At 34.4% G+C, this 15130-nt stretch overlaps 1 protein-coding gene and 1 pseudogene across 2 annotated transcripts; both read right to left on the reverse strand.

The window, feature by feature from the left end:
- Positions 1-486: 486 nt before the first annotated feature.
- Positions 487-4560, reverse strand: LOC145038478 (uncharacterized; annotated as a pseudogene). The gene is made up of 3 exons (XR_013679405.1): positions 2394-4560; positions 1107-2305; positions 487-1011 (listed from the first exon to the last, which is right to left on the reverse strand). The product of XR_013679405.1 is annotated as an uncharacterized LOC145038478 (transcript).
- A 465-nt stretch (positions 4561-5025) lies between these two features.
- LOC145041822 (uncharacterized) lies at positions 5026-6177 on the reverse strand. The gene is made up of 4 exons (XM_078990014.1): positions 6063-6177; positions 5826-5901; positions 5380-5592; positions 5026-5279 (listed from the first exon to the last, which is right to left on the reverse strand). Exons 2-4 carry the CDS (start codon positions 5892-5894, stop codon positions 5226-5228), a joined length of 336 nt encoding a protein of 111 aa, XP_078846140.1. The 5' UTR covers positions 5895-5901; positions 6063-6177; the 3' UTR covers positions 5026-5225.
- Between the last annotated feature and the right edge of the window lie 8953 nt (positions 6178-15130).

Raw genomic sequence — 15130 nt, forward strand, 5'->3', positions numbered from 1 at the left:
TTTTTGAAAACTAGCTTATAGTTTTTGTTTTGCCAACAAAATCAAAAGCTAAGATGCTAACAAATATACTTAGCATACGTTTGGCTGGACGTAATAGAAAAGCAATGGAATAGAATAGATCAAATAATAGAATGGACAAAGTAATGGAATGATACATTACCATTCCATTGTCACGTTTGGTTACACTTAAGGAATGGAATGAATCATTCACTCAATGGAATAAAATACTTAATAATGACAAAAATACTCCTACAACATAAAATTCATAGAATTTAATATTTTTAGCATTATCTAGTAAAAAATTATAGTTTCTATTGTAATAAAGATATATTAACTGCACAAACAACGAAAACTATAACACAGACATAAAATGGTTTATATAAATATGAAAATTTATTTATTATAAAAACTCTAAAAAAAATATAACTCATCAAAACATATCAATGTCTACCCAACTTTATCAAAAAAAAATTATTTGACCATAATTTTCATAACTTAAAAAATTGCAACTTCACAAAAAAAATCATATAAATAACGTCAAACATCGTCGTCAAGCAAGTCCTTTACCCATTCCAATTTGTCTTCATCCTCAACAGTAAAAAAAATATTACCATCAACTCATCATTTTTTGAAAGCTTACGAACAACCTTGTTACAGTCACAAACAGTTAAACCAACGACTTTTTTCATCTCAGCATTAAGTTTTTTACGTAGGTCTTCTCTATCCCTCTCGATTCCAAAAACTGCATTAAAGATATTTGTTGCATTATCAATATTTGAACCAATAATACATACGACTATTCAGTTGAGCATCAACATATATATCTTCTAATCCATATCCAGTTCCTTGCATGTAATCAACATTTTCTTCTTGTTCGTTATTTATCTCAGATACAATATCAGCGGCTGTTTGAGCATCTCTTCCATTTGGACGATCCTTTCCAAATACAAGACAAAGGTCCCAATAGTTAGGAAATTTATTGCCTCTCCATTTTGATGCATTCTTATGTACCTAGAAAAAAAAACATCTAAAGTTAACTAAATAATAAATTATGCTTAAAAATACTTTAAACAAAATGATATCTGGTATTCAAATAAAAACATTACTTGAGCATAAGCTTGTCAAACAGATTGAGGAGCTTTAAGCATATTATTTTAGTCATCCCATCCAAAACCACTTGTGTTGTTCCATGACATCATATCATGCAAACCAGACCAATCGCTCTTCAATATTTTTATGTGTGATTCTATATGTAGCTTTGCTTTTATTTCCGAGTCAAGAAGTGAGACCGCGAGTCGAGTTTCCACTACACCAAAGAACCCAAGCTTAAAACCATTTTCTGCTTTAAAGTGAGAACTTGAATTGAGTATATCCACCATAACTTCAATAAGTTTTGCGTCTTCTATCTCATTCCACTTCCTTTTATTCTTTCCATGACCCCTTGCACCATGAGTTTGTGACTCCATACCTTAAACACGTAACAAAAATGATATATAAAGAAGTAAAAAAAAACAAATATTAGATATATAAGAAGCCATGATCAAACAAAACAAAACTGAAACCATAAATTCCAACAAAATCTATCAAAATGTAATTAAAAGAATAAAATAAATCAGTTATGCCTAGATCTCCATGAATTAAACATTGAGGTAGCCATGTTTTCTCTAAAACTTATCCATTCATTTGATTTTCCAATTGTTGTTATATGTTCGACTTGTGATCCAAGATCTGCATCATCGTCATCATTGTTTTTGTCAGTAACTTCATCATCGTCAAGTGGATCATAAGGCAATTCTTTTCGTATGAAGTTATGTAGAATGCAACAAGCAAGAATTATCTTATTTTGTGTCCGAATGGGATAGAATGATGGACTTCAGTATAGCCCATCTTTTTTTTAATACTCCAAAGCAACGTTCTATGACATTCTTTTCCACTGAGTGTTTCATGTTAAAATATTCTTCAGCCTTTTCTGGTCGACGTCCATTCAGCCAAGTATTCAAATCATAGCTTTGACCTCTAAATGGTGCAAGGAAGCCTTCACCATTAGTATATCTGGCATCAACAAGATAATAGTTACCTTTAGCTACTTATAACCCATTTTCTCGAAGTATTGCACTACGTAGTATTCTACCATTGGCAGCAGATCCTTCCCAGCTTGGTAATATGTAAATGAATTGCATATCAGGAGTGCGAGCAGCAAGGACATTCGTTGTTATTTCCCCTTTTCGATTCCTGTATCTTGGTTTGTCTTTCTCTGGTACATGTACACTTATATATGTGTCCCATCTATTGCTCCTAAACATCCCTACAACAAAAATTAATTATGTATGAGAGTTACTAAACTAACTATTAATAATCTACAAATATAAACTTGAGTCTAGCAAATAAAATACCTTGAACCATTTCCATCTTTCATCTGTTGAAGTTTCTGATATAGGCTCAGGTTTCTTAAACAATTCTTTTTCCAATCCAATAATAGCATTCACTACATTATTAAAATGTTTACTAATTGTCTCTCCTGATCTACGAAATTGGAACTTTGCCATACGGTTTTCCACATGGTGAGCCAAAATATACAAAAATATAGTCACTTGTTAATCGATTTGGAGATACCTAAATGCCTGTAACTTCCCAACAATCTCAACCATGTGACACATCTTAGTAAACGCATCCCTATTCATTCTTAGTTGTTGGAGACAAGTCTCATCACTTTCATACACTAATCTTTACATATATTCTTCTCTTTGTGGGTGTAGCATCTTGTAGCAATGTCTACTTTGACACATAAATAGGTATGGAAATAATAGTACTCACTATATGAAAATACTAATTTACTAAACTTATTATCTCAATCCACAATGTACTTAATGCAACAAGTTTCTTTATTCTTTTATATCTATTCATTTTAAGGCGAGTCATAACTGCAATAGGAGTAGATTCTTTTATCATCAAAAACAAATGTTAGATGTAGAAAGAAGTTGACAGGATACCACAGATGTAAAGAGTTACAGGAAATAAAGTTACAAATGAAACTATCCAATATTAGTTTACAAATTAGATTATCGTTTTAGGCCACTTTGAATTGATTGAAATAGTCATGAAGCGGTTCCTACTAATATTGGATGAAGCTCAATTGGTAAATAGTCAAAATATTGTGCAGGTTAACACAAGAAATGGTACAAGTTACTAATTTGATGTTCGATAAGGGTGCCATTTATCAATTGTCTTTAAGGACCTCCAAACAGAAAAATACCATCAATAACATTATATTTTTCTAAGAAACAATACAATAAACTAAAATTTTATTTTGTTGGAAACAAATATAAGTCTAAAAATCAATTGACCTGTTAAATTTACATGATATTATCCAAATAGCAACAAGAGATGAACAGGAAATGATAAATGAATTCAATGGAAAAAATGTAAACTAAAATTTCACACCCCGAATAAAGGGTTAGCATCCAATACTTTGAAGTGGGGTATGATCAACAATTGCAAAAATATTATATTTGACAATGGGAGTACGAGGAGAAATAAGACTGAAAGTTGAAAGCACCAATGATCAATTATGATCTAATACACGGTAGATTGTTTAAAATCACAATTTTTCTAAATTAGCCAACTTCACTTGTTTTTTAGAGCACAAATAAAAAAAGGCGCAGCAAGAAAATGCACAAAATACAATTTTGATTAATTGAAACATAAAACTACTTCATTTATACATAAAATCGAACACCAATAAAACCTACCGAGTACAGACATCCCGGTTAACAAAATTAAAAGAAAAACAAATGCTAACCTTCAAAGTTAGTTTCTTGAGAGTAGCTTCAACAAGCGCATTTGCAAAAAAAAAATAAATAAATAAATAAATAAAAACCACATCGGATACATGTAAAGTTAATCGACAGCTTCCTATATAAAGAACAAACGTATTTTTGTTGATGAGCTGGTGGCTGATTTGGTGTGATAAATTAAATTGATAGAAGATTTTGATAGTGTAGATTACGTCTGTTGATTTTGAGAGATACACAAAATCGTTTCTTCCAATCTTGATGGAGATTGAAGGCAAAATTGGAAGATATTATGATAGGAGGAAAAAAAAAACAAACAATCAAACAAACAAACAGAATACCCCAAGGAATGAAAACACTGCATCTTGAGGAAATGGGATTGCTTTCGGAATAAAACTTTCTTTTCCGTATGCCTACTGAACATGTTTTTTTTTCATTACCCCATAATACCACATTCCATTCCTTCGCTTATTCTTGCCTACCAAACACCCCCAGATGTTTCAATTTTGTGTGAAAAATATAAATAACAAAAATTACATAAGGATGTACAAAATCAAAATTATGTCAAATTTCAGACATTTATGGTAAAAATAAATCAACTTTATTAAAGTTGGTGTCAACAAAACATTTTCCATTACTAAAAATTAAAAAGGCATAAATCAAAATCAAGTTACATATGTTGGATTACCAAACTACCACCATGCTAGAATACTAAGATTCTGTTTGAGCTGAAAATCTAACTTTTAGCTAAAAAAATAACTGATAAATAAAAAACTAACTTCATTTGAGAAAACAAGCTGAAATATATAAAAATTGCATAAAAAAAACATTAAAAAGCTACATTAAATTGCAAACTTATAAACTGTTTTTTAACTTGTCAAACAAACGAACAAAAAAACTTAGTAAAATAAACTATCTTATCAGTTAGTTTTAACAGTTAGTTATGGCTCAACAACCATAGCCTCACACCATGTTAGAACAATAAACTAACACCACTAGTAATATATGTAAGAATAATAAAAATTAAGAAGGCACGAATCAAAATCAAGTAATATATGTTAGAATAGTAAACTAACATCATGCTAAGGATATCATCGTTGTTGAGAATCAAAGCAGTATAGAACCATGGAAATCACAAATTACATTTTCTTAAGGTTTTAGCCTTATTTTATTTTCTTAGTTTGGATTTGAAGGTATATATATCTATTTCATCTATACCAAGAAGGATTATCAATTTCAAACAAAACCAGAGCTAAATTCAAAATATAAAACTCAAAGAAAAAACCTACAAAAGATTTCATCTCTGAAGACAGATGATAAAACAAAAAATTGGACAAAATTCTTAACGAGTACCCAGTAAAACAGTGATAAAACACCACAATAAAACAGATAAGTTTTTTCTCTTTTAACTAAAACATAATATTGAAAAAGCTTCTAATCAAACAAGCTAAATCCCATATCATCATCACTCTCTTCCTTTGGCTCTTCCTGTGTACATTGAATCAAAGAAAACATGGATATCACATTATATAAAAACAAAAAATATATATATATATTTAATGAAACACTATAAAAATTCACAATTTACCTTCTTTTCTTCTGCAACAGGTGCAGCAGCTGCTGCACCTCCAGCAGCAGGAGCAGCTACTGCTGGTGCGCCGCCACCACCGCCGCCACCAGCACCAACATTTGAAATGAGGTCCAAAATATTTTGCTTCTCTGCAAGCTTAGCAAACAAAGCTGGCCAGTAGGATTCAGCATGGACATTAGCTGCCTTCAAAAGGGTGGTGATCTTCTCAGTCTGAAATCAACAACTCACGTCAATTAATCTGTGGATTTCACTGTATCAAACAAACAAGAGAAAGTACAAAACTACAGGAACGAAGTCACGAATCAAAATGTAAGCACGATTAAGACAATTTAGTAAATAATATTACATCTTTGGAGCAATGAATCATGAAAATAGACAAGAAGAAGGAAAAGCGATCATAATCATACATATCTACATAACTTGAAGCAGTAGATATTACTAACCGTGACAGGAATGTTATCATCGCAAAGAATCAAAGAGGCGTAAGTGCAACCAAGCTCTCCGATCGACATCTTTTATCTGTGAAAAAAAACAAAACAAAACCAAATTCTTGTGAACAAATCAATACACCGATTAAAAACGGTAATCCAAATCACAGAGGCAACGAGAACACATCACGATTCATCAAGATAAAAGAAGTTAACCTAAAAAACAACAAATTAAGGAGAAAGGCAACGCACCTGAAGTGAAGATCGAGTTTTCTCTGCAGCGTGTAAACCCTAGAGAGTTGAGAAATCTGCCGTCTGTGGTCTGTTGAGTTGATTGTAAAGGAAAACCCTAGTGGACTAGGGTTGTTGTAAAGGAAGAACGGGCCAGGGTACCAGGCCAACGTAATTGCAAACGGGTGATTGTATTTTCCATAGGCCCATTTAATCAAAGTGGGCTAATATTCGTAGAATTATCAAGTCTCATTAGCCCATGGGTTCAAGAAAGAACGTCCTCTTATCGGTATGTGCCCGGTAAAAACCCATCTACCGACAGCGAAATGGTATTATTTTGTTAAAAAGACTCGTATAGGTTATTATTCGGTATTTTATTATTTTTTTGGGTTTCTCATAGAGTACTTTAACACCAAATTTATGATATCAAGACTATCTTTAACGTATTAATTGAAAAGTTAGTTGTTACTACTTAGTTAAAAAGCTAAATGTTATATAAAAAACTAATTGTTATCTGAAAAACTAGCTTATAAAAAATTATGTTTGATAAAATTAGCTGAAATATATAAAATTACATAAAATGACATTTAAGAAAATGTGTTTTTATAATTAATTGAGTAATTTTTCGAGCTATTTTGATTGTCGTGTTTGGCAAGGAAAAAAATAACTTATAAGTTAGTTTTTTTAAAAGCTACTTATATTAGTTTTTTATGAATTTTTAAAAAAAAAAATCCAAATATACCCCTTAATTGATTATAAAAAAAACATTCTTTTAAATGTCATTTCATATTTTTCAGCTAGTTTTACTAAAAAAAATTATCTGCTAGTTTTTTTAGTTATCAGTTAGTTTTTTATTTAACAGCTAATTTTTCAGCTATCAACTAATTTTTCAACTAACAGATAGCTTTTCAACTAGTATGTCAAACATAGTCGTCGTCTCAATCCGCACCTCTATTTAATTTTGTCTTCTACTTAATATGTAATATGAAATACAAAAAATTCAATGGATTGAATCTTTTGATTGTGTTTTTTTTAGAGGCGGTACAATTGTTGTATAAATCGGGGACCATGAAATGTTGGTTAAACATTTGCATCTTTACGATGAGAGCTTAATTTTTTTTTAACCAAATGGGAGCCTAATTGAGTTATAGAATTCCATACAAAAAGTTTATGGTTTAAAACCCGATACATCTAAAATAGTAGTGTTCCATGATTTATATTTTATGTGGGTATGGACGAGTTAACGTGAACTATGATGTTTAATAAAGTTATGTAATCAATCATTACCGAATTTGCTTATAACTTTTAAGTAATGATCTACAAACTTTAAACGAGTGGCAAGGCTACTTTGTTTGAAGGTGGGTCACTTGATCCACCTAAACTTAAAAAATTTCCAACAAGTTTTATATAAAATATATTTATGACATATCTTATATATTTTGAATGACTTCTCTTAATGTGTTTGATAAAAAAATTTAAAAAAAAAAAAAAAGGTATAAATTATAGATAGTAGAAGATATCATATTTTGTGGCATTAAGGAGTCAAACATTCACTCGAAGAAGAAAATTGTGAGGAGGGATTGTCATTGTAAATAAATATTTCCTCTTTTATATTTCTATACCGTAAGCTTGTCAATGTCTCGTTTAGACAAACTTACTTAAAGTATTAGTTCATTTTAATAAATAAAAAAATAAGGAATGGCCGATTAGTCCTTTAAAAACTAATTTTTGTACATGCTGAATCGGATCGGTTGGACATAATTTTCTCTTAAACCGATCTAATTGAACTCAGTTAGTGGACCATACAATTTTTATGTTCTGGACTCGTCATTGCTTTAAACAATAGCAAAATTTTAATTCTAGAACCTAAAAAAAAATTAATTATGGTTTCTTGATAAGATAATTGCCACGTCATGACTTCTTTTAGTTGAACTAACAATTACTATGCCCCTTTCCCCTTTTATTTTCTTTCAATGTGGTTCCAATGATTATGTGCATTGTGAGGGTGGTCCACTCTTCTTCAATGCCCTCGGTCCTTCCATTGAGTGTGCATGAATAGGAATTTATTGAAAAATCACATCATATCATATATCATATGGTTGTAGCAATTGTGGTGATGGATATCTTTTGTGGGCCTTTCCCTTTCACCTATCAAAGTTTCAAATCTAGAGATATATTTTATTTTTGCATCACGCCATAAAAGGCGGTATATTATTTTAAAATTAAAAACTTCAGTTTTGATCATTTTGGAGAAAAGGGTGAGTTACGCCTAATAATAGTATTAGTTACGACTTACGACTTACAACTAGAGATACTCAAATTTTATGGTTGGCTGGGTCTTTAGCTGATATTACATGTGTCTTTTTGTAAATGGTCATGAGCCTTGTGGGATTGAGTAAGAAAATTAGTAATCAAGCCTTTTAAGTGTCTAACATGTTATGTAGCATAAACTTTTATAATCTATATTTCTAAAAGAGATTATTTAAAAGGTGTCCGCTTGGGACCAGCAAAACATGTTAATCGTTGATTAATCGCATCTGGGTCTATCATATTCAAATTACATTTTAAAATTACGAGTCCATATACAAATTATATAGTGAGGCCTTTTGAGTATCCATGTGCCCATCTAAGTTCAATGTTTGGTTTCAAACCCTAGTGTCATATACTTAAATTCGACACTCCTTTTTGCCCTTGAGGAAAATAGCATATTCCATGGTTCCCCACCAAACATAGGTTGTCCCAAGCCAAGTCGGCTACCCTAGTATGTAGATATTTGAATGAGCATTTGCCTCACTTTTGCACCATTTTAATAACATACATGAGGGTTTTTGGAGGTTTGTAAAGCATAAGAGTTCATATTGTGATGTTGAATCATCTGATCATCTCTAACATACCGCCCATTCTTTACACCATGATCATGCAAGGATGCAATAATGTGTCTCTAACATACCACTCATTCTTTACACCATGATCATGCAAGGATGCAATAATGTTAGAGGGAGGCTACTTCGTCTCTTAACTATGTGGGAATATGCATACCTAGTGCAGTAAAGCTCGTTCGAGTATTTGGAATCGGGTGTGTACCGATGTGTTTTCTTGAAAATCGATCAAAATTGCTCTAACTCGGTCAAATCAATCAAACTCAGGAATTTAACAAAAAATGACTATAATTGTTAAAGTAATTAATTTAACATATATATCATATATTTAGTTATTTATTAAATCTTTTGTTGTTGAATTTTAACTTTATTCGATTTAAGACAAATTTGATGGAAAAGTAAAAAAAATGTTAAGGATTAAATAATTACTCTAATATATCTCTCTCATATCCATATCTCTCTTGGCTAACCGCATCTCAGTCATAACCTAAACCCCAATCACATCTTGCCTTTCACACATAGTTTATTCTTTATAATGGCAAGGACGAAAGATACGTCTAAAAACTCCAAGTACACTATGAATAGTAATTATATAAATTACGATGTGTACTTATATAAACTCATTGCTTAAGCATTAGCGTTTACGATTAATGAAGTATGACACATATGGCAAGTCCGAACCGAGCATGTTGAGGCCAAGTTGGGCATGTTTAGGCTGAGTCGAATATGTTAAGATCGAACCGAGGATGAAAGGTTGAAGACTAGGGATCTGGTGTAGCATACGAGATTACTTGTCGAGTTGGGGACATTGTTGTCGAAGCCCGTGAACGATTAAGAATGATGTAAATGAACGATTGAAGATATCAAGATCAAGGAATCGTGGAAAATGATACATGACAACCTGTACCCAACGGATGAGGCGAATCTCGGGTATTCATAATGGCAAGAATGGTTGCACTTCCCATGTATCACTTTTGTACCCTTGGCTTAAGAGAGCCTTAATGGCGATAAGATGGGGGCATGCTCGACCCGTCTTCATCCCCATTTCCCTAGGCACTTAGGTATAAAAGCGATTTGACACCAACATCCCAGAAGTACGTAATCTAAGCCATTTCTCGAATACAATATCAAATTTCGCTATCTTGTTTTCTGACTTTGGCATCGAAGCGTTCTCCTGGGTCTAAGGCCCAACATACATATAATGATTTGTTTACCTCTCAGGTTCGGACTTCAGAAGATCGGACATCATCATGTCCATCATTCGGACTAAGTAAATCTGAGAAACAACAGGTGTCGCCATCCACCGGACTCTGCAACAAATGGTCGCAACCGGCAACACCGTTGATAATCTGAGTGTCGAAGCAAGCCCAATTCCAAGAATGCAAGATTCTAGAATGTAAGCAGAAACACCCCATATGGTTATTATTGTCAAGAATGCTAGGACGTTAGGTACCTTGAAGGACCGCGATAAAGAAAATAGTGAAATGGAAGAATTCTAAGCCTTCAAACGATACAAAGCCATGAAGAAACGATGTGAAGAAAAGGAAAAGTATGAAAGGTAGAAATGTGAAGATGATTAGTATTACGTCTCTATACGGTCGGATCAGTCTAGTGGTTCGACCCTAGATCTTAACCGGGATAAAGATGAAGACATAATGGAGGACGATAAGCGAAAGAAGTTAACCGCGCAAAGAATGAAACACACACAGGAGTATCACAAAGATTTTGGAGGACTAAACTTCAGGTCTCTATTTACTGATGAAATAAACAATACTCCAACCCTTGTTCGTTGAAAAGGCCCTAGGGTAAATTCATACGACGGTATTGAGGATCCAGATGATCATGTGTTAAACTTCCAATGGGCTATCAAAATGATTATGATGGACCCTAAGTTATGGAGTTTGTATTTTGTAGGAACCATCGATGGATAAACAAGATACTTGTTAGTCAGTCTTCTTCCTAAGAGTATTGGGAGCTTTGAGGAACTCTACATAAAATTTTGCAACAGCTTCATTCAACAACGAAGGTACCAACATCAGACTCATGCAATATTTTCTTGCATGTAAAGAGAAGGGGAATCAAATAAATCCTATTTTAAAAGTTTCAACGAAATAAGTCGCAAAATGACAACTAGAGATGACCCCATGATCATAGCAGCATTCATTTACAACATGTTGGAGGGAGAGTTGTTCAAGAAGTTGGTTGGCAAAGAATGGGCCAACACAGAAGAGATTATAAGAAAGATAAATAGATTCTTTAGGCAAGAAGACGAGAGCGCCGAAAAGGTTTGAATGGAACGAGGAGGTTCTATGGCAGTAGACCGAAGAACCAAGTTCATCCCGACCCACGCAACTCATTATGGAAGACAACGAAACAATTACTGTAACCACCACGAATTTCCCGAAAGCTTTAAACTTTTAAAACATACTTTAAACCACCATTGTTTACAAATTGTTTTCAAAATAAGTTCAACATCAGAGAAATCCCAAAATCGTTAAGTAAAAACATGAGGAGGTTCACGATCACGCCTTCGCCTTCCCGTGATCCTCGGAAGTACCTCAAACATAATCCAAAATGGTAAGCCAAATCTTATTGAGTTTCCCTCAAAATACCAACACATAATAAAACCAGAACGCCCTATTGGCCTTCAGTCTAACTCGTACGCTCTCCAGGCCTTCGAACTGAGGTACGCCACCTTCAGCCTTCAGTCTATCCTGGACGCCGTGGGTCTGTTGTCCTTCAGCACAAATCAGGATCGTTCAACCCAACCACATATAACATAACAACAAATATCATATCAAGTACTAGCTAGCATGCACAGTCAATCAAACAGATCTAACAAATCACTAAGAATATCATTATTCAATAATCGGAATACAAATATAACAAATCCCTACACATAGTATTAGATAGTAACCAGGGTAACAATCCAATGGGCCAGCCTTGGTGCCTTCGACCCAATAAGTATAGTGAGGAAAACTCACCTCACAAGTAGTGCTGACTGATAAGATCCAACTCCCAAATCTCAACTCCTGACTCAAATGCCTACAACCACCATGTGACCAGTTCCATCAAACTCTGAAATACCCAAAATTCCCTCAAAAGTCAACCATGGTCAAAGTCAAAGTCAACAGTTAAGGTCAATAATCCATGTTGACCCAACTCGTTGAGTGCACCTACCAACTCGTCAAATTCCTACATTATTCAAAGAATCGGTAAAACCCTAGCCAACTCATCGAGTTGGTTGGAAAACTCACCGAGTTTTCCCAGCTTAACACATTCAGTCCTTTTTCATCAAGTCTAATGCCTTTAAATGTAGATTTGGTACCCAAAAGCTGGAAAACCACGTAAAGTTGTTAACTTTACGTCCATGCATGTCACAAAGAGGCTACAAAACTCAAGGAAGGCTTAATAAGGTACCTAAAGCATGAAGTAGGCATAGAACTTGATAAAGCTTGAAACTTTAAGTCCAATGAGGCCACCAAACGTCCATATATGAAGTGATAACTTCATGAAATACTCAACCCATGAACAATCCCAAAAATGAGCCAAATATGACAATAAACTTCCAAGGAAGAAATCTAAGCAATAGATAAGCAAGTTGTTGATTTTTTACCTCAAAAGAACTGCAATACTCAAAGAGTTTATGGATATGAAGCCTTCCCTTCAATTTAGAAACTTCCAACCTCAAGTTCCTTCAAAAGAACACCAAAAGACCAACTCTTAAAGCTCACACACCCTGGAAATCGGGATGTTACAATTACGGACGAGACCAATGGTGACGTAGCAAGTACACAACGTATGGACAAGAAGCATACGACGTGAAACCCCCCACGGGATCAGAAAAGAGAAGCGACATGCCGAAACATTAAGGCGTTGTTTGTGTTTTTGAAGGCAAAATGTCTACAATCTGCAGACCACATCTGCAAGCCTCTGCGGCAAAAGAGGGTGGACCAACTGTCTGCAGTTTGCAATAAGAAGACTGTTTGTTTTTAATGTTTGCAACTGTTAAAATAAATTGATTTTTCAAACTTAATTTCATATCATAAATATTAAAAATGTATGTTCAACAAAAAAAAAATAATAATAATAAAGAAAAAAACTACATGGTGGACCATGTTTTTTTTGTTTAGGTTAAAATGGGGTATGAAGACCTTTGAAGACAGTGGTCCATATCTGCGCCAGGAAGACCTTGCACATACATTTTTTGATCTGCGCACTTCCGAAAAACAAACACTCTACGAGGACATATGTCTGCGCGTTGTCTGTGCGACGCAGACAAAAGTGGTAGCACAGATCTTCACCAAAAAAAAAAGCCCCTAAGAGGTAATCTTGAGATCCTAATCATTATTATGACTTTCATAGAAGATTGAGGCATGCCACACGGACTATGAGAGTCTAAAAGAGGAAAAAAGAAAGACAAAAACAATCGGTCGAAAGAAAAGCAAACCGAAAAGAAAGAGAATACAGTGTATGATGTTGAGGTGTTGATTTGCAATCAAGTAGTGGGGTCATGCCAATCAAAAAGAGAAGATTAATGAATTTGGAGTTCCCTCATAACTATCAGGTCCCACTCGGCCACAAGGGGACTGAATCACTTATAATCAAGGCATCAGTTGGGAGGACGTTGTACTATACGTGCATTGTTTGGAACAACTACCAAAAGAAGTGAGGAGTTAATTACAAAGTCATTGGTAGTGGGTTTTTCTGCCCAAGCAGTGTGGCCGGAGGGGAAACATTCCCTTCTATTTACACTTTTGGATTACGAAAGTATATTGTCCAAGACCATATTGGCGGATTTCATCATAATAAAAGCCCATTCCCCTTATAATATGCTCCTCGACAGAGTGGGACTTTGGCAATTACAAGTGGTACCCTCTACGCTACACGACCTACTTAAATTTCCATCAGAACATAGAATCATCACTCTGAGAGGCATACCTTTACGGATACTCAAACGAATTTATGCAGCCGAACATAGGGGATGCCCGACATATGTTATGATAGAAGAAGCGTTTCAATGGAAGAAGAGAGAATCATAGTTAATCCTGTAACAACGTGAATTTTCAAAACAATTTTTCATTTTTCAAACAATATAAACCATCATATAATATTCTCAAATATCATGTTTAGCAAATGTCATCATAATAAAAATACATCCCAAGATCATAAAATAAATCTTCCGTCAGTGTGTACAGATCATGTCGGCGCCTTCCCACGGTCCTCGTTAGTACCTGAAACACATAACACAACAACTGTAAGCATAAATGCTTAGTGAGTTCCCAAAAATACTACTTACACACATACGCCCTTCCAGTCCATGACCTTCCGGTCCGTGTGTCTCAGGGGACTTCCGTCCCAACCCGGTAAACTTTCTGGTCCTACCTGTGTCGACCTTCCGGTCCATTACTCCCTGACCTTCTGGTCCACATCATAATGCCTTCTGGCCCATAACATAATGCCTTCCGGCCCATATCAAGCATAGCATACATACCACATACAATATGGGTAACTAATCACATACACTGCATATAGCACATCAGACCTTCCGGTCACACATAGGTACCCTTCCAGGTACAATATAGTGAGAAGACTCACCACTAATATCTCGATAAATCACTGACTCGGTAGAAATACGATCTAGCCTCCGCCTAAACACATAAAACGAATACTCCCATGAATATAACTATACTCCAACCTTTCTTAACATCCTCAGAAGGGTAAAAGACCATTTTACCCCTCTTATGGCTCAAAAGGCCTCACTGCTAACCAATCCCTAAAAGTCAACCAAAGTTAACGGTCAAACTTTGACTCGACTCGGCGAGTGCACTTAGGCAACTCGGCGACTCCACCTATGTCCACTTAACTCCTTAGTCCCATTTAACACGTCGAGTCCCTCCCTTTACTCGACGAGTCCTCAAGCAAGAATCACGGGGCTACCCTGACTCAACTCGCCAAGTCCCAAGAATAACTCGGCGAGTACATGCCATGGACAAGTTCTATTGACCTCCTGAGGTTAGATCTGTTCCTCAAATCCATAGATCTGACCTTCCCAAGCAATATAATCACGTAAAGCTCGAAACTTGATGCTTATATATATATATATATATATATATATATATATATATATATATATATATATATATATATATATATATATATATACATAATGGCATCAAATGGTGATTTAGTCCCAAAAATGGCAACCTA

The sequence above is a fragment of the Lactuca saligna genome, chromosome 4 (assembly GCF_052625555.1).
Source record: "Lactuca saligna cultivar CGN05327 chromosome 4, ASM5262555v1, whole genome shotgun sequence".
Lineage (NCBI taxonomy): Eukaryota > Viridiplantae > Streptophyta > Magnoliopsida > Asterales > Asteraceae > Lactuca > Lactuca saligna.